General features: G+C 45.7%; 1 protein-coding gene across 1 annotated transcript in view; it reads right to left on the bottom strand.

Moving 5' to 3' along the window:
* The window catches only part of LOC144251258 (xylosyl- and glucuronyltransferase LARGE1-like), a gene marked incomplete at its 3' end in the record, with an annotated part of 138,966 nt that extends 117,565 nt beyond the window's left edge, over positions 1-21,401 (bottom strand). The window contains exon 1 of the mRNA XM_077794280.1: positions 21,235-21,401. Within this exon, the coding sequence (XP_077650406.1) occupies positions 21,235-21,355 (121 nt within the window). The remainder of the gene's footprint in view (positions 1-21,234) is intronic.
* Positions 21,402-27,279: the final 5,878 nt, after the last annotated feature.

The following is a 27,279-nucleotide window of genomic DNA, read 5'->3' as shown; positions in this document are numbered from 1 at the left end:
TTTGGAGGGACACTGCCCATACCAGAGGCCAGGACCTGGTTAGTACGGTGTTGGCCTGGGAATCCTCACTCAGGAGCTTTCTAGATGATTCTAACTTGAAGCCAATATTGAGGACGACTGTGCACTTGGAAGAAAGGAAGGGGACACAGAGGTGGGTAATCTCCTTTAACCACACACTAGCCCCTGACCTCGTACAAAGAAAACATGGCAGGAGAGCTTTGGGTCACCAAAGACCACACGGCCAGGCTCGGCTGTGGATACAGGGCTGTGTGATGTATGGTAGCCATGATATTATATTGCACTGTTGAGCTCACAGTACCCACAGATGCCTGTGAGACACAGCATGACGGAGCTCCAAAGAAAGGGTATTCTTTAGAATACCCCAGACAGGTGGAAACAGCCCAAGAATTCAAAACAGAAGACCTGAACAGGCACATTGTAGCACAGCTGTATCATGGACTCCAGGAGGCATAGACCATGACTTGGTGCATAACAAGGTCAATAGTAATGCACAGTTAGGAGGAAAAAACAGCCAAACAGCATTATAATATGATAATGATTAAAAAATCCATGAGGTCTCCTCTGTACAGAAAAATCTCTGAAATATTAGAACACCTAACTAGGTAGTTAAAATGTAAAAGAATTTCTTTCACAAAGCTGATATGAACACTCTTGATTTTATTCATGATGTACAGTGATCCATCTGGTGAACCTCAATGGTGAGAGCAGTCTATTCCTGAAAGCATCTGGTTTTGCCTCTGGACATGCAGTTCCTTCACTATTAGAGTAATGCCTTGCGGGAATCTCTATTTACTACTCCAATCCTGTCTGGAGATCTCCTCTTACTGTTCTACAAAGAAAACATATTTTCTTCCCAAAAATTAAAAAAAAAAGTTGACCTGATGTCATGGAATAACAGGTTTGTTTTTCCTATATTAAGGAAACAAACACTTTTGGTTGAGTACCTAATGTATGCTGCTCTGAAAAGCACCTTCTGCTGGCAGGACTTCAAGTCTGTCTCTGTAGATACAGGCACAGGCGAGGATCTGGAAAGCTTTGGAAGCCAAATGTTACTCTGAGATTCTCACTGGTCACTGTTATTCTTAGGAGATCTGAAGTCTCGTGAAACCCTGTTTTGGGGTTGATCTCATCTCTGTCCTTTACTCTGCTTCTCTGTTCTGCCTTGGATAACGTTTCATGCCTGGATTTGATACCAGTGATTCAAGTCTCCTTGGTGGTTCCAGGAAACCTATGATTTGCTATTTTATCAGAAAAGAATAGGAAAAAAAATTGTTGTAGAATCAAAAATTTATAGAGGTTGAAGGACTAATTGTATTTATTCATTAACTAATGTTTTAGTGTCTACCATGTTTGCATTGGGATAAACCTTGAAGATAGAGCTAGCAGGATGTACTTGAAGACAAATGCAGGTGGGAGGGCAAGACTAGTCTGTGTATGTGGCTTGGGCTTTGCCCCCGATGGCGCAAAGCTGCATAAGATCTGCACAACTGAAAGGGACCCCAAGGTCGCCTACAAATTTTACATCATTCACTCCTTCAACAGCCATCCAGTAAATGCTTATTGAACAGATAGCCTGGGATCAACAAGAGAGATTTGCAGAAGGCTGTTAAAGATAAAGCACAGACCTGCACCCCAGTGAAGTTATTTTGTAATCACATCACACGAGTTGAAGACCTTCTGGACCTTGCTTCACCTTTACAACAAAAAGCACTGAACTAACTCATGAGCCCTAAGATGCCTCCCAGTTCTTATTTTCCACTTGTGTGCATGTCACTAAAGCCATTATAAAGTATCCTTTGTTCCCAACTAATTCCAGACAAGTCTGAAAGAAAATTTATCTTTCGGAGTGTCTCCTCCACTTTGACAGACATGGATTCATTTTTAATTGATCTCCCAATAAGGCATACACCTAATTTGCTTGAATGATTAATTAGGCCAACAAGGAGGAAAGCTCAGGACAGAGAGACAAACTAGAGGGCGTGCTCCCCAAGAGCAGGGTTCGAATTCTCTGAGAAGGATGACTTGTAAAAGGGAGGATACAGGACATAATCAATGGGGTCAACATTTTAATTTCATTCACATTATTGGATAAAAAGGCTATAGACCATTTCCATCAAAACAGAACAATCCTCTAAAGTGATAAGAAAACTTACTCGGGCATCAAAACGTTCTAAATGTCTAGGAGAGGGCAGGCACTGCCAATGAGTCCCGCCCTGTTTAGGAAGTGAAGCATGGATAGTGATGAGTGGAAATGACATCAAGAGAACATTCTGTCAGGGAGAATGGGTTCTCCTAGCCAGCAAGCTTCTTAAGGTCATGAGGACAGAAACTTGAACTGATTTAGGAAGTTAAGAAAAAAAGGAAAATCTTGCTTCAGGCAGGCCTAGAACTGGTGACCACAACACAATAGAATCTGGAAGGTGTCTTTTCCAAGCTCTCACACCCACCTGAACTCTCAGACCAAGCGGCTGTGTAGGAAAGAGGGTACATAGCTGTCCTGAGACCACAATCCTAGAAAGGCCTGCTGGTGAGGTTGGCCTCGGCCCGCATCTGGGCACTTGGGTTTTTGAAGGAGAGTTGTCATTCCCTGATGATGGCTCACCATGTCTAATGAGGTTTTGCAAACCACGGTTTATGCTGGACACCTGCTTTCCTTCTGAGCATCTGGAGATTTGGTCTGTGCTAGGGAGAGGGCCTGTGTGACCAGTCGCCTATAAAAACCTTGGGTGCTGAGTCTCTGCTGAGCTCCCCGGGTGCTCACATGTGCTCCCAGGACTCCTGGCTGGAGAATGCAGAGTGTGTGGGTGACTCTGCAGGGAGGGGCTCTGGAAGCTGGAGCTCAGTCTCCTCTGCCTTCCCACATGTGCCTTTGCCTTTTGTGGATTTTGTTTTATATCTGCTTCCTGTCATAAATCACATCCACGAGGGTGACAGAATGCTGAGCCCTAGGGGTTCTCTAAGCAAACCATGGGGCCTAAGCTGGTCTTGGGGATCCTAAGTGTCCACATGATTGCAGGCAGTTCTAGCTCAGTGTCCTCAGAGTTCAGCGTCCTCAGTGGAAAGAATATTTTTGCTGGTAGTTCTTGAAAGTCCTTGACTTGATGCTCATTACTTCTGGTGGGCTCACCTTGGGCAACATTGCAACCTCAGGCCTATCTCCATGGCCAGGGAGATGTCTGAGGAGTTGTGGCTAGCCTGGATAAGCCATAGCCTTATTCCTGCAGCCAGAAAGCACCAGTGTCCCTCTACAGGGAAGACTTTGCTATCTAGAAACACCAATGACCACAAACAAACAGGAGCCATAGAGACAGAAGAGACAAAGGTATTATCTCACCCTATACCTGGCTATTCTTTTATATTCTCCACCTGATCACTAGTCTGGGAAATTATGGTCACCCATACCCCTTTTCCTTTTTGTACCCTCTCTTACCTGGATACTGATGTCTAATATTAAGAGCACTGGATTCTGTCGCTGTACCCAGCCTCCTGGACGGAGTCCAGGCAATGATAATTTCTGGATTACTGCCAGTGGATTCTCACCATCTTCCAGGGAAACCCACACTCCATGATCTGGCCTCTCCTCAGTCTTTCATCACTGGCCCAACTACCCCCTACCCCTCCCTGGTTCTGAGTACTAGATATTCTGCCCACAGAGAACCTCCTGAAATCAGGCAAACCAGGCCATTTTGTGTTTTTGTGCCTTTGGTCCACTCTGTCGCTCTCAATGTTAATTCCTCTCTCCATAGTGGCCCCCTGAGCTTAGATTATGACCCCTTATTTCTTCACAGTCTTTTATTACCATTTGCTCTCCTGACTTCTCAGACACCCTGGTATTCTCATGACAGCAGGTGGACCATCTCCTCCATCTTCACAGACTGAGCACTCACTGAGAGACTGACCCGGAGGACTGTTCACACACCTGAGCAGAGACTTGATGAAGGAAAGGGGGGACGGGCTTGACCTTGGCTCTGCCCCTTACTAGATGGGTGAATGCAGCATGTCATTCAACTTCTTCATCCCATGGCTTCTCTCCTTCGTAAAGTGAGGACTAAACCATTCACGTGTCAGGATGTGTGTGAGAAGAAAGGAGCCTGATAGGGTTTGGCTCTGAGCATCCCCCATACTCTCATGGGGATGAGAGCTTAGTCACTAGCCCACGGTGCTATTGGGAGGTGGTGGGATTTGGGGAGATGAGGCCTAGTGCAGGAACTCGGGTTAGTGGGGATGTGCCCTTGGAGGGGATAGAGGGGCATGGGCCCATTCCTCTCTTTCTTTGCTTCTCGGCCACCCTGAGGTGAGCAGCCTTCTCTGCCATGCGTTGTCACCCCTATGGTATGCAATGCCACCACAGGCACAAAGCCAAAGGGATCATGTGGGCATGGACTGAAAACCCTGAAGCCATGAGCCGAAATAAATCCATTTTTCTTTAAAGCTGTTTTGTCTCAGGTATTCTGCTGCAGTGACAGCAAGCTGACCAAGACAGGAGCTAAGGAATAAGGGCCATCTAGACCACACCAGAAGCTTAGGAGGTGAGTTTCCTAAAAAAAATGCACCAGATTAATACAGGATATTAATTAAAGAAAACTGAGTGCAGGGTATTTTGGAACTCTCTATTCTATATTAATTTTTTAAGCCTAAGTCTTTTATTAATTTTTTAAAAAAATTTTATTGTAGATGGACATAATATTTTTATTTTATTTATTTTTATGTGGTGCTGAGGATTGAATCCAGTGGCTCACACATGCTAGGCAAGTGCTCTACTACTGAGTTACAATTGCAGACACCATATTCATTTTTTTTTTTTTTGCTAAACTAAAACTGCTTCAAAATAAAGTTTATTAAAAAAATCATATTGGGGGCTGGGGTTGTGGCTCAGTGGTAGAGCCCTTGCTAGCACATGTGAGGCACTGAGTACGATCCTCAGCACCACATTAAAAATAAATAAATGAATAAATAAAGGTATTGTGTCCATCGACAACTAAAAATATTTTTTTAAATCAATTTGTATCACTTACTATCAATCTCTCCTCTCCTCCACCATGTAAAGCATGTGCTTTGAGGGCTACCTCCTTATTTAATACCCAAGAGAACCTCATCTCTAAAAATGAGGATTATTGGCTGGATCTGAGGAATTTTCTCTTTTATCTCATAAGAATTTTTGTCATCTTGGGAGATGACTCTGGTCTTTTTGTCAGCTAAGCATTAAAGAAGTGAAGCCTAAAATCTCTAAACCACCTTGGTCCCTAAGGCCCAACAAAAGGCAAATAAGAAAACAAAACCAAAACACCCCAGTGTTTTCTGTTCTGCTGGAGGTGGTTGTTAGAGGAGGGAAACAGAAATATGAAATGATGTCTAAAGCAGATTCAGTAGAAGCTTTAGCTTAGAGCTAATTCAGAGACTCCCATTCCAAGGGATGTGGACAGTCTAACATACATATATGTGTGTAGGTGATTATGTGGGTGTGCATATGCGCGTGTGTGTGCATTGCGTGTGTGTGCATGTGCGTATGTGTGTGTGCGCGTACACACACACATACACAATGAATCTGAAGCCTCCCCCCTAGTCTGATATAGCTCCACACCTCTATCTGGTCCAGGGAAGCACTGTGACCTACTTTGGGTGACCGAGCTCCCATGGAAGGCCCCTCCATCCATCTTAATAAGGGCTCTGCACACACCACCAGCTCAGCCTGCTGCCTTCTTCCAGGTGGACAACCCAGAGCACTGTGAGGAAAAGACACCCAGCATTCATCTTCCTGACAGGCCATCTCCATCCTGTCAAATATGCAATGCTGCTAAAAACCTATCCCTATGCATTTAAGAGGGCAGAGTAAAGCTGTGTCCCTTTGACAGTCACAGAGCAGCAGGTACTGATGTCTTCTTTTCACAAATATGCAGATGAGGAGCAAACTGGTGGCTCTTGTAATTTTGAGGGGAGATCAGAAATTCTCGTGAGTCCTAATCAAATCTGCGGCCTTTCACGGGCACGGAGGCTTTGGGGTCTGGTTCATGCCATCGTAACTTTCCTTGGTGGTGTGTACCTTCAGGGAGAGGGCGCTGGATGCATTCATTTATCTTCTGAAAGAGGATATTTGCTACAGGTGGTCCATTTCTGCAGTTCTCCAAGAGAAAATTCACCGTTCAAGCCTCTTTTGTGGCTGGTGTGGAGTATCAACAGGAAAGGAAAGAAAGTCTAAAGCAACAGGAGTTTTAGCATGGAACCTATTCAGAATGTCACTCAAAGGCATGTGGATAAGAGGCTCCCAGTGAGCAGCTGATAATCAAGCTGGAGGCGGGAGGATGCTCTTGGCATCTGGCGGGTGGAAGACAGCCATGCCGTTCAACATCGTACAGCATGTGTGGCAGCACCCCTCCTTCCACAACAAGGAGTCACGGAGCCCAAAATGTCAACAGCACCAAGGAGGGAAACCTGGAGCAGAGCACTGATTCTCCATCAGCGGTGGTGTGCAGGCCACCACGGGGCATGAGAGGGGGTGCAGACCTGTGTAATTTGAAGACTCTGCAGCTTGCTGTAATACAGAAGTCCCCCTCCACCCTGCACCTCAGAACGTGTGCCCAAAGGACAAAGCTGTAAATGATCATCAGGCCCTGGGCGGCTTTCATGTGCCTACTAATCCAATTTGGTGAGTTGCTAACGTAGAGCAGGAGGAGAATGTAAGTAAGGTCCCTTGGGTCAAGACCATTGTAGAGCAACAAGAAAAATAAATCGGCCTCTTTCCTTGGACACATGATTGTAAAGTTAGACAGCTTGGTCTCTGTCACCCTAAATTCATTCAACAAGCATGCTTCTTGTCTCCCTGTGTTCGTTTCTTTATTCTCTCTTGGTGCTTTTCTTGTGTCCCACCTGCTCCCTCACCCCGCTTTTCCCCAGAATAACTTACGTAGCCCGATCCCCTCTAGCACCCACAAGGCTACACTCAATGTCTCCCAAATCCAAGGCAGCAGATATCAGCTAATGCTGGTCAAGTCTCTAGGCCAGTGTTTCACGTGATGGTACATAACCCTACAGTGTTCCCAGAACTATCAGATTTATTCAAAGGAGGAGTTACTGACATGAATTTCTAATGGACAGAGCATCATGGGTGTGTCTCATTCCAAGGAGATAGTCAAGAAATATTGTGTGAATATCCAAATGAGCAAGAAGAGACTTCCTAGCTGCACTGCTTCCTGATATTTACCAAAAAACACTGATGGTTTAGATGTTCCAGAATCCTGCCAAACAATACGAGGTAACCGAGGAGTGGCCTGCCTGTGGCCCTACCCTCTCCCTTGCTGCTCTCTTTCTTTCCAGTCCTGAGCTCTACCCTCCATCTTTCTCTCTTCTTCCACTCAAAGATAAAAGCAAAAGCTAGAAAAATAATACTAATAAAAATAATAACACCCATCTTTTTTTTTTTTTTCCTGGATTCTAAGAGGCCACTGATTGCAGGATCTATCGAAACATTTTCCAGGAGAAAAGACCATCTGTCAAGTTGCTTTTGCAAGTTACATCTCAATTTCAGAAATGGCAAAATGTGAAAAACCCTGCATTGTGTAACTGAGATAACAGAAAATACCTGCAAAGTACTAGGTGAATTCCATATTTTGCTCCTGAAATACTGTTTCCCTGGAGGAGGAGAAGCTGAGGCATGAAGTACGGGGAAGGGCGAGGCCTCTCACCGGCTCTTGGGCAGTCTCACTCCACGGCCTGCTTTCTCCCTGCTGAGATGCGTGGCCACTTCTTTCCAATTAGAACAAGACCCCCGATACCTCTGTCCCCCCTTCCCCAGGCCTCCTTCACCCATCGCGATCCCGGCCACTTGGTACCCCTCTTCTTCATGGAGGACTAATATCAACCACCTCTGCCATCTTGAACCTTTTAGGTGTGTAGAGGCTGCCCATTGTGATGACCACAAGGTGACTCCAGTACTAAGGACAGTGGCAGCCAACATGGAAGGGGGCCTACACTGTGTCCCCTGCTTCACTACGACCTTCATATGGCCACCTCATGTTACACCTCCTACATTCTGGAAGTGGTTTAAGTGTACACCAAGGGTCCACCATGATTCAAGCTTTGGTGTGCTGCAAGGTGCTACTGAGAGGTGACTGACACTTAAAGAGGTAGGTCTGGGAGGCAGGTCTTCAGGTCCAGGGGACATGCTCTTCAGTGCTAGTTCTGATGTGATCCCTTGAATTACTCCAGGAGGATGGTTATAAAGGCCTGAGCCTGACCCCACCCCAGCACTCTCTTCTCCTGGTTTAAGATGATGTAATCACTTGGTCCCCCACCTTCTCTTACCATTGCTATCTGTGCTATGATGAGCCAGGGAGTGATGCAGCCAAGGGGTGGCCTTTGCCATAGAACACTATGCCCTGTGAACTCTAAGTCTCCCAAACTATGAGCTAAATAGACCTCTTTTCTTCATAAGTTGCTTGTCTCTGGTATTTCATTATAGAGACAAAAAGCTAACTTTTCATAATAATACCCTATGAGTCTTGTGATCCCCATTTTGTTCATATGAAATAGAGGTTCAGAGATCTCAGTAATGCACCAAAATTATAAAGATGGCAAGAAGATGCTGAACAACCCAAAATAATGGCCTCAGCTTCTTTCCTACCATTCTGCAAGTAGATACAGAAGTAGAGATAGAAAGAAAGTGAGAAAATAAAGATAAGCCCATATCCAGAAGCTAGTCTTTCCTCTCCTTTATGATAAGGCAAAAGCTGTCCTCCCTGATAGCCTGGCCCTTGTACATTTAAGAAAGTCAAGAAATTGTCAGAGGCCCATCAGGTCAGTGAATCCTAGTGACAGATCAATATGGCTCCATCCCCTGCTCCAGGTGCCCAGGGCATGCTGGCCTTACAATTCAGAGGCAGGAACCAGCATAACTTGATGGCCTGGCCTGCACCAGCAGCAGCGCCAGACACAATTGGAATGTGACCAGGGGTTCTTGCTGACTCTGCTAGGCATCCAACAGATCCTCCTCTTCCACTAGAATCTCAGTTCATCAATCCCACCTTGCCCAGACTTGGTCCTTGTTGACTCCCTTCTGCCCCCACCCACTTAGCTCTCTATTAGAGACAGCAAATCCAGCCTTGTTCCCTGCAGGACCTGGTGCCATCCCCAGGACTGGAACCCTGGAGGGGGCTTTACTATGGAGCACACTTGCAAGTCCATAAAAGCAAACTGAAATTATCTGGTAAGAGCATCAATTTCCATACCAACATTTAAGAGGAAATACCTGAAGATGCCCTCATTCCAGAGGTCTTGGAGGATCCAGATCTGCAAGTCCAAACAGGACTTGCCACTAGTGCCCTCCACTCTCCTCCTCATGGCCTTTGCTCTACCCCCTTCAGTCACTGCTGTACCGTGCTGAGACTGGAGCAGTAGCTCCCATGTGCTGCTAAATCTCTCTTTCACAGTCCAGTGGTCCCCCCTTACCTGTGGTTTCACTTTTAATAGTTTAAGTTACCTGCGCTCAACCATGGTCTGAAAATATTAAACAGAGAGTCCCCAAAATAAACAAAAGTTTAAATTCCACGCCATCCTGAGTAGCATGATCAAATGTTGCTCAATCTGGTTCAGGGTGTACATCATTGTTGAGGTTCAGCACTTCCGTGGTATATCCTACCCTCCCATTAGTCACTTGGTAGCTACTGCAGTCATTGTATGTGTTACCTGTGGTTACAGTCAAGCAACCTTTATTTTTCTTCATAACAGTCCCAAAATATAAGAATGGTGATGATAGCCATTGGATTATCCCAAAGAGGAGATGTTAAGGGCATTCTTTAGGTTAAAGGTAAAAGCACAGTAAGATATTTGGTGTTGAGAGCCATGGCCGAGTCTGTATGGCCCCTGGCATTTTGCCAACAGTATTGATTGACAGGCGAGGCATTACTATCCGCCTCTGCTGCTACTTTTGAGTTCTTGCACTATTTTGGAGTTCTCATGGGGATTTCCGGGGATTCCCCGAGAGTTCCCATTGGTTGGGGAAGTGCAGGAGGCGGGATTTCCGGGAGAGAATTTTTTGGCTGGGGGTTCCTGGACCAGCCGCGTGGCATTTGGGAGAATTCCCCAGGAGCGTGTGTGAGGTTTTTTCTTGCAGTTCAAAAATAAAGTTTGTTCCTGCTTCAGTGGCTCGTGATTTGTGCCCAGCCAGACTGCGGCAATTGGTGGCCCATACGGGGAACCCCAGGACACTTGGGGGGTAAGTGATGAAAAAAAGCTGCCTGTCCATAGATAGGAAGGGAGCAAATCTGCTCGTCCCTAGGCAGATAAGGCGAGAGGAAAAATGGCCATTTTGAGAAAATGGAGAAGATTGATACAGTATGTTTGTGTCTTGTTTTGTCTCAGTGTATTGTATTGTCTTTATGATGAAAATATGGAAGGGGTGAGAAGTGAATTACTAAGGGAAGGAGACACCCCAGTGGAACCAAGAATAGTTAGGGCATGTGTTGATGGAAGCCCAGGAACTCTAGTCAAAAAGAAGAAAGTTCAGAGGAGAAAGGATTATCAGGAAAAAAGTTGCAGCAAAAGACTATTACTAAATACTTTTTGTTACCGGAGGGTGCGTAAATCGGAGTGGCAGCTGCCACGTGCTCGAGCCAGTCATGGTGCAGCAAGGGCTTTCCAAGTAGCGGCAGCTGGCTCTTCCCCACCCCCCCACCCCCCCCACCCCACCCCACCCCCCCGCTCTGTGGAGCGGGACGCCATTGCAAGAGCCCAAATCTAGACCCGACCTGGAGGCACAGTCTCATAGGCTCTTGCTCCCTGTGCCCAGTAGCAGTTTGAGTCCAGGACACTCTCTGGGGCCATCTGGGGCTGCCCAGGACAATGCAGGCAGAAGACAGCCTACGTCCCTGAAGTCTGATCATTTCCCAGGCCAGTAACTACAATGGTTCTCCCACACCTGGAAGCTAATGAGTAATGAGCACTATTAAGGCTTATTTCAAATGTGAAAAACCTTGAGATAATGTACTAAATTTTCCAGAAGTTTGTTTTCTTAGTGCCTGCTGGAATACTACAGGATTTTCTTTAGCATCATTGCGGGAGTTCCTGACTTCGTCCCAGTGCCAATGAAGATGAGGATGGAAGAATTTCCAGTGTTGCTGAGAAATGGATGAAACTTCGGAACAAGCTAGCTGCCTGCAGAACTTACCTGGACTGTGATTTACCTGGACTGTGGGTTAATCTATTGAGACACTGCTTTACCTGGACTGAGACAACAAACTGTAATCTACAACAAATTGTAACTCGGTATCTTTGCTAACGGTGTCATTGCCGGTATAATTTTTCCAAGGGCTTCTTGCATGGAGCCATCAATTGGCTTGGTATTGTGGCATTTTGTATCCTCCCCTTCTGCTTGTAGCAGATTATTTATGGTGTTTGTGTAAAAACCACTATGGTCGTTATTTAAATTAAACAAAAGGGGGAAATATTAGAGTCTGTAAACAAGTTTGGATGGCACCTGGCAAAATGCCAGAGGGACTGGTTTAAGAAGTAACGCCAGTGAGCCATTAAGTGTGGAGATTTCTTATTGGTTGACTGATGTATCTAGTTTATGCTAATTAAGATAAGCTGTGTGGAATGTATAAATACTGCTCCTGTCCTACAATAAACGGCTCCCATTCCTGCTGTATCAATCTACACAAGTTGCTCGTCACCCCACCGGTTATTTTGCTGCAGACGGACTATGGCAATTTGGAGAGAGAAAGAGACCTCATTCACATCACTTTTATTACAGTCTATTGTTAAAGTTGTTCTATTTTATTATTGTTAATCTCTTATTGCATCTAGTTTATAGATTAAATTTTGGCATAGGCATGTCTGTATTTAAAAAAAAAAAAAGTATGTATAAGGTTCTGGATTACCAGTAGTTTCAGGCTCAACTGTAGGGCTTGGACAATCTCCCCACAGATTAGGAGAGGATTGCTGCACTGATTTCCTCCCTCACCTTTCAGATGATGCCCCACTCACCCAAAAGGAACTTCTGAAAATCTGAGCATATACATTTGCCTCTGAAGCTCTGAACCATGTACCAATGATCAGTGGATAAACCCAAGCCAAGACCTATAGGAGCCTTGGTACTTCTCTGGCCTCTTTCTCCACCACTCACTCCACCCAGAATCACTGGCTTTATCTGTTCATTATTCAACAAACACTTATTGAACATCAACTGTATGCTCAGCACAATTCCAGGTGCTAGGACACCAGAAACATAATGACAACAGTCCCTGCCCTCCTGATACTTATCTACCAATAGGTAGGACACAGAATGACCAGCATAGCAGTCTGCACCCTGGGTGCCTGGGCCTGTTCTGTGCCACCTCCTGGGTGGGGCAGAGCCACCCACATGATAAGTAATGACTCAGTGGGTCAGACAGACAAGACTGTTACTGAAGAAAAAAAAATTAAAGAGCAGGGTGACAGGGACAGGAGGCGTCCCAAGGTGCAGATGAAATGGGACCATCAGGGAAAGTCTCTCTGGAAGCTGCGATTGGGGCAGAGACTTGAAGGGATTCACGGCCGCGAGACTGGGGAGGTCTGGAGGACAAGCGTTCCAGGAAGGCAGGACATCAGAGCTGAGGAACAAAGGCAGCAGCGGCCCTCTGTCTGAGGAGCCCGTTTAATGTTTCCTCCAGTCCCGTCTGTACCTTCTCTGTACGGCTGTCTACCTGGGCCGCAGGCCTAGGCCTCTTCCATTCATTGCTAGTGCGGAACAGAAGGCCACCACCTCCCGATCTTTGCTTCAGAGGCCCTCCCAGCCACCCCCAATGTCCCCTTCCCCACGGTGTGGTCCTCCCTCACCTGCATCTTCTCTTTCTTTCTTTTTGTGGAGGGTGACGGGGGATTGAACCTGAGCACTTATCCACTAAGCCCCAGCCCCAGTCCTTTTTATTATTTTGAGGCAGGGTCTCAACTAAGTTGTTTAGAGCCTCATTAAGTGGCTGAGGCTGACCTTGTGATCCTCCTGCTTCTGCCCACGGATACACCGGGATCACAGGTAAGCTGCCACCACAGCCGGCGGGTACCTTCCCTTTCAAAGCACGTCCCACACTTTGATGCGTTCACAGGGATCTGGAATCTCGTGTTAGGAGTGTGGACGCTGGAGGTCAGCCCGGCTTTGAGCCCGGTCCTGTCACTACCTCCTTGTTATAGTGACTTCAGGTGAGCTACTCGGAGATGACCATGAGAGATGAAGGAGATGGTCCAGGACCTGACACCTAAACAGAGCTTTCAGACTTGAGAAACAGGGGTCAGGGCAGGGGGCTTGTCTACTGTTTCATCTCCAGGATCAGAGCTGGCCCAGGGGCTGAGCAGGTCAGGAAGGAAAGAAAGAAGGAAGGACTGAGTGAATGTGGGAGGCGGGAATGGAGAGAGGGAAGAAAGGAGAGAAAAAGAAAAGGCAGCAGAGAAAGAGAAGGGAGGGGAAGAAGGGAGGGAAGGGAGGGAGGAGGAGGGGGGTGAGGGAGGGAGAGGGAGGGAGGGAGGGAAGGAGGAGGGGAGGGAGGGAAGGAGAGGAGCATGTTGCTGTTCTCTTAAATCTCAGGTATTTGAGGTTTAAGAACAAGAAAAAATAGGTAGAAGAAAAGGACGCCAACTGTCATTTATTATGTAACATGCAATACACAACCATTGTCTGATCTCACCACCAAGATAAAGCCTATGGGGCAGCTCTGAATGGGTTCTTCCCTCATTCTTACAGAAAACCACCACCACCAAAGAGGCCTGGAGAAATTAAATGGTCTTCTAATGTTATAAGAAAATGCAGATTCACATCCAAGCTGATGGGAAAATAATGAAAACCCTTTCATTCCTGTGTCCAGGGGTGCCAGCCTTGATGTCGCCCCAGTGATTCATGCCTCTGCTGAGCCCACAGAAGGACCAGGAGCATCTCACAAGAGACGTGCAGGTTTCTGATTCTGGACCGAAGGCAGCAGGGATAGATAAGAGATGAGAAGAGAGCAGGAAGGTAGGACTTACAGAGAGGAGAAGAGGTTTGCAAGAAGCCACTGAAATTCTCCAAGTGGAAAATCAGCTAGGAGGCAAAAACTGAAGCCACACTGTGCAATTTAGTGACAGGGAAGGAGGCCCATCAATACTAGAAGAGCAAGAGATAATTTTTAAAACATGGTACAGATTTTTTTAAAAAAAATATTTAATTATTCTAATTTGTTATTCATGACAGCAGAATGCATTTCAATTCATAGTACACAAATAGAGCACAAATTTTCAGGTCTCTGGTTGTATACAAAGTAGAGACACATCATTCATGTCTTTATACTTGTACTTGGGGTAATGATGTCCATCTCATCCCACCTTCCTCCCTACCCCCATGCCCCTCCCTTCCCTTTGCCCTATCCAGAGTTCCTCCATTCCTCTCATACTGCCCCCCACCCAGCCCCATTATGGATCAGCATCCACATATCAGAGAGAATATTTGGCCTTTATTTTTTTGGGATTGGCTTAGTTTACTTAGCATGATATTCTCCAACTCCATCCATTTACCTGCAAATGCCATGATTTTATTCTCTCTCATTGCTGAGTAACATTCCATTGTTAAAAAAAAACAAAAAACAAAAAAAACAAAACACATGCCCCAGCCTTTTAGCTAAATTGCGTGACTGAGGACAAAGAACGCAGGCCCAGGCTCACTCTCACCCCAAGGAGCTCCAGGCTGCTGTACTCACCGCACGTCACCCGAATGGACGCCAGCTGTTGATGGCATTTTAAAGCACTTTATTTGAGAATTTTTATCTTTTAAAAATGTCTGTTTTTCTTCCCTGCAGCCAAACTCTCAAGTTAGGACCATCAGGAGAGAATGCGAGACAAGTACGTGAAAACTGGGAGAGACCTTGTCGCACGGGCAGAGAAGCTACGGCTTTAATCAGGGAAACTGGCCCACACGAGGGGCTGGGGTTGTCCCGAAAGGTCCACTTTGATTCCTTTCACACTGGCTAAGGAGGGAGCAGAGAGCCTGATATGGAGGTGGGTGGAGGAAGAGAGGAGGGGGGTTTAAAGTCAAAGGAAAAGGGACCAATAATAGTGACGTGGGATGTGGGGGAGAGGAGGAAGGAAAGAGAAAAGGTACCACATGGTGTGAGAGTCTCCCGGGTACTAGCAGCGCCCAGTGCCCTCCCATACCACACCTGACCGCTGTGCAGAGACCTCAGTGTTTTCATTTTGGAGGAGGCGGCGATAATGACCTCCCAACTCACCTGCTGATAAGTAGGCCAGCAGGGATTTGAACTCCGTCTCTTTCTTTGCTAAGCTCGCGCCACTTCACCAATCCCATCGGGGGAGATGGGCAAGGCCAGAAAAAAGAGACCTGAAGAACTTGAAAGAGTTTTTAAAAACTTCTTCAAGGCAACTAAGTATAAGCATAAAAGTTCTACAGATGTCTTTGCAGAAATAACACCTCTGACGTTTTTCATGTTCCGCTTTCCTATGATATTTTACATTTATAGCCACCCTCAGCCCTGATGGACAGATCTGCGAGGTAATGGGGCAGATACACAGAAACAATGTCCACTGTGACGCCACATGTGCTGGCAGGAGTCCCCAGAGAAAATGGAACACTGCAAGAAGAACGGACGTGATGTGTGGGTCCCACACTGACCCCATTAGCACCATTCTCAGTTCATCTGGGCCCTGAGAAACCAGTAACCTGCTGTCTTAGTCTGACTGAGCGGCTCTAACAAAATACCTTAGAACTGGTGATGTATAAACAACAGAAATTAATTTCTCATAGTTCTGGTGGCTAGAAAGTCACAGGATCAAAGCAACAATAGATTTGGTGTCTGGTGAGGGCTCACGCTCTGCTGCATGGATGGTTCCTCCTAACTGTTCTCACACAGCAGAAGAAAAGAAATCCTCCCTGAGGCAATTTTTGTAAAGGCATTAACCCTATTAAGGGAGCCCTAATGACCTAATCACTTCTTGAAGGACCGGCCTCTTCATATTATGGCATTGGGGATTAGCTTTGGAGTAATGAATTTGGGGGACACAAACATGCAGAATATAGTGCCTATGCAAGAGTTACCAGTGAGCTCCAGTTGGCTTAATCTATCACCCAGGTTGAGGCCCGGATAGAGCTCTTGGGGCCCACAATGATTTCCCACGCAGAATTCTGGGAAGTCACACGCAGGGCAGGATGCAGGCACCTGTACATTTCTGTGCCTCCGGTTCTGCCTCCATCTTCTGAATGCCTGCATCACCTTGGGCCTGACCTCTACAAACTGGTTTACACAGTCACCCAGGGCTCCCCCTTTTGTCTCTCCAAAGACACTCTTGGCCACAGCCACATGATGCTTCTCCTTACTCTCTTCTCAGGAGTGTGGGGCGCTGGGTGAAGAGAACTGGATTTGGGTTATTTACTCCTTGAGACCTTTGAGGCTCTAGAGAAGCTGAAGCATCTGTTCCCAAACTTTTCAAGAGGGAACATGAACAATGCCGGCTCCACGCTGGGCTGCGCGGGTTATTTGAGTTTACTCACAAGGCGCTTAACCAAGCAGCTGGTGTGGAGGAAGAGCTCAGCCCAGGAGCTGTGATTAGCCATGGTTCGCCTGGCAGGCCCTTGAAAGAAGCCCGATGGCACTCCTGTGGCACACGGAGGTAAGCTGAGTAGTGACTCAACCTGCTTCAAGGCCAGAACTATACGCCACGGCAAGATGCCCTCTTCAAGTCAGGCGTGTGCCCTTAGGGATGACAACACCATCTTTAATGCCCAGCAAGGCTCTCCTCCAACAGCTACTCATCACAGTCTCCACAACTTCCTCCCTGGACTGCTACAATCACATACGGCTTCTGATTCTGTGTGCAGTTAACTAAGGCACTCCAGGGTCTTGCTGGCTCAGGATCACCAGTCACACCTGATCTATGTGCAGACCCTGCCTCCCAGGGTGGTGGGCATCCCCTTCTCCACCCCAGCAGGGATCCAGGAGAGGCAACACAAAGCAGTGGACACAGCATGGACTCTGGAGTCAAAGGGCTTGCGGTCAGCTTTGCTTTGATGTGTGAAAGCTCTTTGAGCAGGGACAGCAATTTAATCTCCCTCAGGCTCAGTTTATTTAACTTTTAAATGTACAAAGCTTCTAGTCAGTGCCAGAACAGAAGAAGCACTTGATAAAGAATAGTTACCTTCCCTTTGCTTTGCAAATATAACTTACCGGCCTGCCTCCCTACCTCTCTATGCAGATATCCAATGCCAGGACCTCAAACTTAACAAGGCTCACAAGCTCCAGAGTTGCCATGACCTCCCCTTGAAGTCCTCTCTGGCTCACCAGTGCCACTGCACCCACCCAGCCACCCTAGGGGTCATCCTCCACCCTCCTCTCCCCTGGTGAGTTGGCCTTCAACACCTACCCTGATGAGATGACTTCCACCTCCTCTACTGCTCCACCTAGGCCTGAGCCCAGGGCATCTCCCACCTGGAGGACTGGAATTATATGGTGTCCTCATGTCCTTCTGTCCTAACAAGGGCGGCCAGGACCACCCATTATAAACACAGCAGGTTAAGTCTTGCCTCTGCTGGGTCCCCTAGGTGCCTAACAGGAGAGTCAGCATCCCCTCTGGATCCAGGTTCTTGTGATGTGACTTGGTCAACCCCAGCCATCTCCTGGGCTCCTTCTGCTATGTTTGGACATCTGTCCCATCCCTCTAACACACCAACTCACAGCAAGGTTGATGTTCCTGTCCTAAGGCCTCAGACACTCCTCCCCGTCCCCTGGCACAGCACGGTTACTGCTTCTCTAAACTTCATTGCTTAAATGTCACCCTTCTTTTGGGATCTTGCATTAATACCTTATGTGAATATTTAAACAATATAAACCACACACACACACACACACACACACACACACACAGGCATCCATTCATTTATTACCATCTAAGATTTATGCATATTATTTATTTTCTGTCTTCCTCCACCCAAATTTAAATTCTCAGCAGTAGGGCTTGGGTTTTTTTTTTTTTTTTTTTTTTGCAATATTCCCAACTCAACTTTCAGAAAACTAACCAACCACTAGAGGAGCTCAGGAAATACAACTGAGTGGGTGACTCTGGATTCTAGCCACTAGTGATATTTCTGGTTCTGTTACTTTGGGTATGAAGAACCCCTAGTGGCTGCACAGGCTGGCGAGGGGTACAGACCACTGGTGTGGAAGGTAGGCATTTGCCACTGAGGTGAACTCAGGCCCATGGTGCACATGGATGCCTCCAAGAGCCACTGGGGGGCTCCCTGCAGCAGGTGGTGAAGATGAGTCTGTGTCCTTAATAACAGGCTTCTTAGTAGAAGCTGACGTGGTGCAGCTAGGTTTCGGGGTTTCCACAGCACTAGGGAGGGACCAAGCCTGTGTATGACCTGTACACAAGTGCCACGGCAGCCCCAGACAATGTACCAGACACAAATGACCAATGGCAAATGGCACCACTGTCAATCAAAATGTTCACAACAAAAGATGTCAAGTAGTAGTGCCTTCATGAGAACGGCATTCTCTCTCTTGGGCCAGAACATTTATGCGTCTGTCCTAAAAGGCTTCTCCCTGTTCTATGACCTGGCTTCCAATAGATATCATTAAGGAAAAATAAGTCCACTAAAAAGAAAATACCGAAGTCCTGACACGTGGAGCAGGGGGAAGGGCTTTCCTATTTTCTCTTTACCTCTGCATTTTCTTACGATCACTAGGATGGGCACGGGAGGACCACAGTAGACGTTCTCTGCTCCTCGGCAGGTGTTTATGATGTAACACCATCTGCCCCATCTGGGAGCTCCCTGAAGGCTGGTGCCACATTTACACAGTTTGAGGGCCTGATAAATGTTAGAAATGGACAAATCAAAGAATGAACAGATAGAAGACAGTCCAATAACTCAGCTCTGGTATTCAAAGTTCCCCTGGTCCTGTCCTGACCTTGGTCCACATACTCTGTTTATCCCTAGGAACTGCCTGGAACCTCAGAGTCCTCCAAATCTGCAGCTCCAGGGGCAGCAAGAGTCCAAATGGTTTCCTTCCCTTCCGCAGGTGATGCCGAGTGATTAGAACCATGATTATTCATGCTGTTGCTGTTGCCCACACAAAAATCCTGCTAGCACGACAGCCAGTTCTGGCTGCAACAGAATAAAAGAGATTTCCCGGCCAGAGCACTGCAACTTCTGACCACCTGTCCTACTGATTTTGCTGAGTTGCACTTATCCAAGGGATACTCGGTGCTGTAGATGTTGGTTATGGGCTGAGTTTCCAGGGAAGCAGATTGAGACAGAAATCAGCACATGAACATTTAATCAGGGAGAACTCTAGGGAACAGCAGGTCTGAATGAGCAGGACTGGACTGAGGAGACTTCAGACTGTGAGGCAGTCTCCAGGGATACAGCAACTGATCAGGTAGGATCTTATGGCTCCTGAGTCAATGCATGACATGGTGCATCCTGGCAGGAGGCATGGTTCCAGGCACAGTCACTCTCTTCATCAGAGCCCATCCCCAAAGAGGGCTGATGCCTGCAGCCCTCCCTCTATAGCCAGAGAGAAATCCTAGGTGCTGGAGAAGTGAGTCCTCTCTTCTCAAAGGGGAACTTGGGCATCTATTGCTCTTTCCCAATAAAACAGTGCACAATTACCACACCCTGTGATGCGTCCCATCCGACTGCTCTGCCCCTCTCCAGGACAGGTGACAACTCTCACTGTCCCTTCATCACTCCTCATTTCATGATTTAGGTACACAGCCTGACACCCAGTAGGAATGCAATAAACGTTGTAGAATATATGCATCACTGAACACTGAACATCAGCATAAAAACATGGATAAAATACAGTGCAATTAAAGAAAAACTGTCCCCAATGAGTTCTGTGTGATCAGAAAGAGAAACAGCAGAAGCAACAGAGAGAAGGCAAGGCACACATATTTCTGATCTCAATTCTGGGCAAAACCCTGAGTCCCTCCAAACTTCAGGGGCTTGACTTAGGAAATAAAAGGGTAGGTCCCACCCAGCATTTTATGCAGAAGAGATTAGACAGGGGAGACTCACTGGCTTCCCAGTTTTGTTAAAGGATGTCTCCCTAATGCCATTATTGACCCAGATAAGAAATGTTAATTTTGATCCTGATAAGGGATGGGGGGGACATGTCAACCCTGTGATTTGCTGAACACTTTCCTCAATTAGCCCAGAGCCATGATCCTCCCAGAAGGAAGGGGACAGTGACCACTAGGCAAGGAATTTACCCTGCCCACGAAAGGAAACAAAACCCAACAGGGTTTATGGAAATGATTTTTTGAAAATCAGTAAGGAGGATTTCACCCTCTTAGAATAAAGAAGTAAGAGAAGACACAGAGAGATTTTAGGCAGAAGGTAGTGTGCAATTTGACAAAGAAAAAGATAAGAAATATATAATGATCTCACTAACAAACTGCTCTCTCATTGCATTTGCCCAATATAGAGAGGAACCTCAAAAATACAACATGGAGGGGAGGGGTATTAAAACAGCCCTAAACTCATGCTAACCTGTCACTTCTCTCATAGGCCCCACCAGAGTCAGATATAACTACTGAGTTTAAATTGCCCATCAGAAGGGCTCCTGTACCTTGAGACAGTGACAAAGGCAACAATAAGAGCTAAGAAGAAGATTACCAGATGAGAAGAGAGGACCAAACATACCTCAAAATAATAAGCCATGATGCGAAGGAAAGCAAAAGCCAGAAGAACATTTCAAACACTCTCTAATCAATACCTGTTTCTACTACCTCAAAAGCTTTCTCGGCAATCAAAGAATTATTTGATAAAAAGAGAAAACTAATAAATGCATGTTTCTGCACAAGTATGTCAACACTCAATTACTGCATACAAAATACACACATTTGATATTTAATGGTTACAAAGTATCCCAAATTGGTTTCTTCCTATGAACACAGATCTTGTGGCTCAGTGGGTAGAGCACTTGCCTAACGTGTGAGGCACTGGGTTCAATTCTCTGCACCACAAGTAAATAAATAAAATAAAGAAAGAAATGGAAATTCCAGTTTTACTCTAGCATGTATCGAATCGAAGTAGAATTGTAACATAACTGTATTTGTAATTTCTTATTGACTTGAATAGCACAAGCTTATCGGAGTTAAACTCATCTCCTTAAAAAAATATAATCTCCATGGTTGACATGTCCACACCTACAAGGATACCAGAAAGAAATGAGCCACAAATACTAGAAAGAAATGAGCCAAGATTACCTTTGAACTTGTGGAACACAGCCCAGAGCTCTGCGATGTCGGTTGCAAAGGTGATATCTGTGTCGAGGACAATGACTCTCTCCAGGTTGGCAGGAAGAGTTTTGGTCAGGACGAGCTTCATCAGGCCATAAATCCCAGAGTAATGTTTGTTGGGGATCCAAGAAACTTCAGACAGGATAAGGCACAGAGGGAGTTGGAGAAGGGGAAAAAAGTCACTATATTAATTCTTTGCTTAAAACATTACAAATGGTGCCTGAGACACATAAAGCACTGAGTTTAGCTCCCCTCTCCTAGAGGACCCGTGCTCCCTTGAGGGGGCTCTCCTGTTTGTCCTCTTCTAATCAACTTTGCTACCACTTTACTATGCTAAGAGCACAATGCAACCAGTGCTAACAAAATCTTTGATTATAAGAACATGATAAAAGAAAGGAACCTGACTTATTTTCCCCCCAGTACTGAGGATGGAACCCAGGGGTGCTCTACCATTGAGCCACATCCCCAGCCCTTTTTAATTTTTATTTTGAGACAGAATCTCTTTAAATTGCCTAGGCTGGTCTAAAACTTATCCTTCTGCCAGCCTCCAGAACAGCTGGGATTCGAGGTATGTGACACCAGGCCAGAAGTGGGGTTGGGGGGTATTCAATGCAAATTTGTTGAAAAAGTGAGTGAATATATTCTTAGAGTTCTGTTCATGTAATTTACATTTGGCACCAGTTTCAGGAAAGAAATCTGAATCTAGTGAGAGGAAAAGCAATAGTTATGAAATAATTATTACATAAAAAGCCCATGTTGAAGTTTTTTAGAATATAATTTTGGCTATTAGAGAAATTATATAGGCTCATTGGAGAAAAGAAAGATAGGCAAAAAGAAAACAAAAAGGAACAAAAACCGAATCATACTTCTGCAACCAGTACCAAATTGTTCCAAGGCAGGTGTGTGTGTGTGTGTGTGTGTGTGTGTGTGTGTGTGTGTTTAAGTCATATCTCAAACCTGCGTTATAAACATCACTACTTACTGGCATTTTAAAACTTATGCTTAGCTATATTTTTTAAGCTGTAATTGAATAGGTTAGTACTGGTGCCTTCTTGATGTTCTCAAATAAATGCCCACGGAGGGCTGGGGCATCATCTATGGACAGTCCTCACCTAACAGCAACAAAGCTTCCATACACAGGGACAGCAATGAAGAACCCAGTGGGTGCTGATATTGCAGCCTTCATAGGACACGGGAACCATCCGTGCCCCACAGGTGAACAGAGTCAACAGCCAGGCACACACACCTCTTGGTGCCACTTGGTATTCAAAGCTACACTTTGTGATGACAGCTTTTCTATGTGCAGGTTCAGTTGTGAAGGTCATTATGGACAGGGGTGCCATCCCAGCTGTGAAGGGGAGTTTCCACTGGAGTTAGTTAGAGAGCACTCTCAAGAGGTAACTTGTGATAAAACCCCTTTATTGGGAAATGGGATCATCTTTAGTATCCTACAAAATACTCTTTTGTCCTTTAACTCCATTTAGAAGACACTGTTCTTTAAGAAAAAAGAATAAAAAATCAAATTTTAAAATGAAAAACCAAAGTTCTATTCTCAAAGATGTTTGTTACCATGCTATAAAGTAAAGAAATAGCAACCATCCAAATGTCCCCAAATTGAGCAGTTAACTAAAACATGATGCACTTTTGATTGATAGCATACTATCCAGCAGCTTGAAACAATGTAGATTAAGATGTAACAAAATGAAATTGGCTTTGATGGTTAAGAACAAACAAAAAAAGCAAGCTTTAAAACGACTTTTGCTTAAAACCCACTATGAGTTCTCAAATGGCACGGAAATACATCCGCTGAAATTTATGCAGAGAAAGAAGAAATGGAAACAAGACATCAACTTCTTCAGAGGGATCATTTGGGGGCATTTTTCTGTGTCTATATACCTACATGCCTACACTATATGCTTGATGAAAAACAAAAGGGGGTGAAGGATTTAAGCTCCTGGCATGGGAAAGACTCTCAGCAATGCTGACTGGGCCCCTCATTCAAGTACAATGACATCTCTTGAATGGCTTCCTATTGAAGGTGGTGCCTGGTGTGAAGAACACTTGGGTTCTAGAGCTAGGTGCACCTGGACTTGGACTCCAGTACCAACAATCACCATGTGTGCTTGGACAAGTCTGCTTAGTCTCGGCAGCCATTGGTAAAAGGCAGATCCTGTAAGAGTGTACTTCTTCACATCCGTGAGGGTGTAAATAGATAGCACACCCAAACTGGGAAGTCTAAGGACAATTTAATAATAGACGGAATCAGGGGCTGGGATTGTGGCTAAGTTGTAGAGTGCCCACCTACCATGTGTGAGGCACTGGGTTCGATCCTCAGCACCACAGAAAAATAACTAAATACAATAAAAGTGTTGTGTCCATCTACAACTAAATAATAATAATAATAATAATAATAATAGACTCTTTACTGCAGTGCATGCAGAATTAGAGACAGAACCGATACTTGGGAAGGGAGGTGCCACCCCAGCAGACAAGGCCAAGACAGCAGTTGGTGGAATACAGAAAGGGCAGCCCCATGAGCAAGGCCACCTGCAGGAACAGCAGCCTTCACTAGAGGCCTCTCTGTGGCAGCCCACAGGACAAGAACTGGGGCACCTGTCTCACCCTCACTCTCCCCAGGTCCCCCATCTCCTAGTAGGTGCCTCTCGGCCAATCCAGATGAGGACCAGAAGGGAAGTGGTGCCGCCCTTCTGTGTCAGTCTCAGGGGGCCCAAAGAGGGCAGCGGAGGCCTAGGGAGGACCTGGATGGGCAAATCTGTCATAACCAGCAGTCCTGCTGCTAATGCAGGTACAGAAACTAAACAGCAAGGTCAAGAACGAAGCACAGGGAGGGCCTTACACATTAACAGGCACAAAATCCACACCTGAAATCAATCAATGGCACAGGCGGCTGAGCCATGTGTCCACCTCCCGCAGCAGGCGAGCCACAAGCTATAGTTAGTATCTGCCAGGAGGTGGTGGTGCTCTTTCCCCAAACCACATTACCCTTCTTTGGGAGTTGGCTTCCTGACTAGCCATCACCTTAAGATCTGAGAACTCGGTGAGCAATTCCCTCCAGTGTGCTTTATAAAACTCTTCCTCATGAAAGCCCTGGCCTGTGGAACTCAGCTCGTTTCCTTCCCTCCTCTGGGAATCTGCCTGAACTGAAGCCTGGCAATCAGTGGTCTATGCTGCAGAGCCGTGCTATTTAATCAGACCTTTGATTAACTTATTCATCTATTTTGGTTGCCATCAAAGCGGGAGAGCTGGGTGCACACTGAACACCACCGTGCTGGGTTAAGCCATCTAATTAGATGGCCCTGACTCTCAGCTTTATTTTTAACACACATGTGAGACACTCGGATGCATCACCAAACAGTAAGACTACAGGAATAAATTAATCTCAACATGAGCCCAGGCCCGAATGTCGCAACTGAGCATAGTTAGTTGGTTTGTGCTCACGAGTGCAGGCACACACCTGGTTGGTTGTACTTCCCTCTGTGCCTTTCTTAATGCTAGTACTTCACCGGTCATCCTTCCCTTCCAATATTTGAGAAATTACACTTTTATCTTATTCTTCAAGACAAAATTTAAGGTTCCTGTCTTCCAGAAATCTCCACCTGCTTCATCCTTTCTCCATTCCCGCCACTCCTCTTTAATTATCCTTCTGCTAGACTGCGGCTACACGGACTTGGAATTCGTCACAATCCCATTCATTCTGTACTGTAATTACAGGTGTGGTGACTGGTTTCTGAGATGGTCCCCAGCCATCTGCATTTCCTTATATTCGATATTATTCCTATTTTACAGATGAGAAAATTCAGGCCCCGAGAGGTTAAAAGCCAGGAATGTCCAACTCTAAGGTGCTAGTATCTAACTCCTCAAAAAACTGCTGCTTGGTGAATCAGGACTTTTTTTTTTTTTTTTTTAAGAGACTCACTTCTGCCCTTGCAGGAATCCAGAGGAGTGAAAAGCCCACTTGAGTCGGTTAGGGCACCTGAAAGGAGGGGAAGAGAAAACCATTCACTTAAAGTAGATGTCTGAGGCTGGGGACTGAGATGACAGTATGGAAAAGGACTTGGCCTACATCCCCTCTACTTTGGGTACCTGGGCACCAGTAGGGCTCTGAGGCTTTCCACAAGACATCATATATAAAGCTCTTACTGCAGTGCTGGAGTTTTGCTGGGCACATTGGCACATGCCTGTAATCCCAGCAGCTCGGGAGGTTGAGGCAGGAGGATTGCAGGTTCAAAGCCAGCCTCAGCAACTTATCAGGGCCCTAAGCAACTCAGTGAGACCCTGTTTCTAAATAAAATGCAAAAAGGCGGGGGAGGGGGGCTGATGGGGATGTGGAGCTGGTTGTGATGGAGAAAGATACAGAAAGGCAGGGAAGAGCTGAATTTTGAAGAGTCCTGCACACCACGCTAAAGAGCACTGGATAATATCCTAGAAAAGTAGAAAAAACAAAAAAAAAGGTTTTCACTAGTAGACATATGACCTCCTCATCTTGTTGTTGGAATAGACTCCAGTGACTTTTGGAGAAAAACGTAATTGCTGAGAGCTTCAGCACCTTGAGGCGTACGGCAAAGGTAGATTTCTGGGGTTAGACTCACAGAAGATGATTCAGCAAGTCTGGGGTAGGGCCCAGACATCTGTATTTTTAAACAGTGCCCACTGACTAAATGAAAGTGATTCTAAAGTCCTAGATGATCCTCTGTAAGATGTTAAGTGAGAAGACAGAGAACAGTATTTCTCAAGGTCTTCTGGGCTGAACAGGTGACACTGGATTAACAATCAATGCACCATTCAGACCAAGTCATAAGACAGCCCCCAGTCCATGTGTCTCACCTGAAATTGCCACTTTCTTGGAAGAACAGGGAGAGAAGACCTTTCTCAAAGATTAAGGAAAGACAGTATTGATATAAGATCAGGAATTCCTTAGGCATCTCTGTGCCTTGCAAAAAATTTATGACTATGGAGCCAAAAACGTTCCCTGGCTGTAATTCTTTTTAAACCTAGATATCCTGTTTCAATAGAAATAGCTCTCCATCAGCGGACAAGAACACTCCTAGCAACCTGAGGAGAGCTGAAGTACATAGTTCATATCTTCCTACATCAGCCATTGGAGGAAAACTGCCCGAGAGCCTCAAAGCTGGTCATTGAAGGGGACAGCAATCTCCTGCAGGCATCAGTGAACATGTGTTTATTCAGCATGGCCTCGCCTGACATGATTTGCTGGCTTTCCCCTGACATGCCCATTGTTCAGAAATCCACCCAGAAACCATCTTCTACAGACAGAAGTAATCTTAGAGGGACGAAGACACAGTGAGTCACAGGGAAGGTGATCATATCTCCTCCCACTGGAGGTGTCAAACCCCTCCCTTTCTCATCACCTGGCAAGCAACACCCTCTGTTTAGCCTTGTGGAGCTGGAGGGGATTGGCCACTGGAGCGTTTACGGATTGCCTGAACATCCCTCAGTGCTCTATGTTATGAAATGGAGCATTTCAACGCACTGGGAGTTCTGATTTGTGAACTGGACTGTTACAGTGGTTTAATTTCCTGAAATATAGCTGCCTTCGCAACTAATAGATTTTTCAATGCACTGAGGAGAAAATTGCATTAGCTCCTGCGTAGCCTGGACTTAATATTTTTAGAAGCTGCAATTCTTCTTATTACAGTGCACAGTGTGTATTTATGTATGTGTACTTAGCACAGTGTCAGACACACCAAAGGTACTCAGTGAGGAGTTTTGAAAAAGTAAAACAATACAGTTACACAAACAATGTTCACTGAAAACTTTTCCTCCTGATTGCTACACACTGGCGAACCCAACTGGTTCATTCATTTATTCATCATTCATCTATTCATTCAATAAACACCTAAGTGACTTCTAACTTTGAGGCTCTGATGAGCCTCTGACTGCTTTGAGAAAGTAATGACACGGTTTGGAGGGATATAATAATATAATATGATAATTATATATATTGAAGACATGGTTTTACTTGATGGGGGT

The sequence above is a fragment of the Urocitellus parryii genome, assembly GCF_045843805.1.
Source record: "Urocitellus parryii isolate mUroPar1 chromosome 12 unlocalized genomic scaffold, mUroPar1.hap1 SUPER_12_unloc_1, whole genome shotgun sequence".
In the NCBI taxonomy this organism is placed as follows: Eukaryota; Metazoa; Chordata; class Mammalia; order Rodentia; family Sciuridae; genus Urocitellus; species Urocitellus parryii.
Note: the sequence above shows the minus strand (reverse complement) of the source record. Positions and strands in the feature narration are given on the sequence as shown.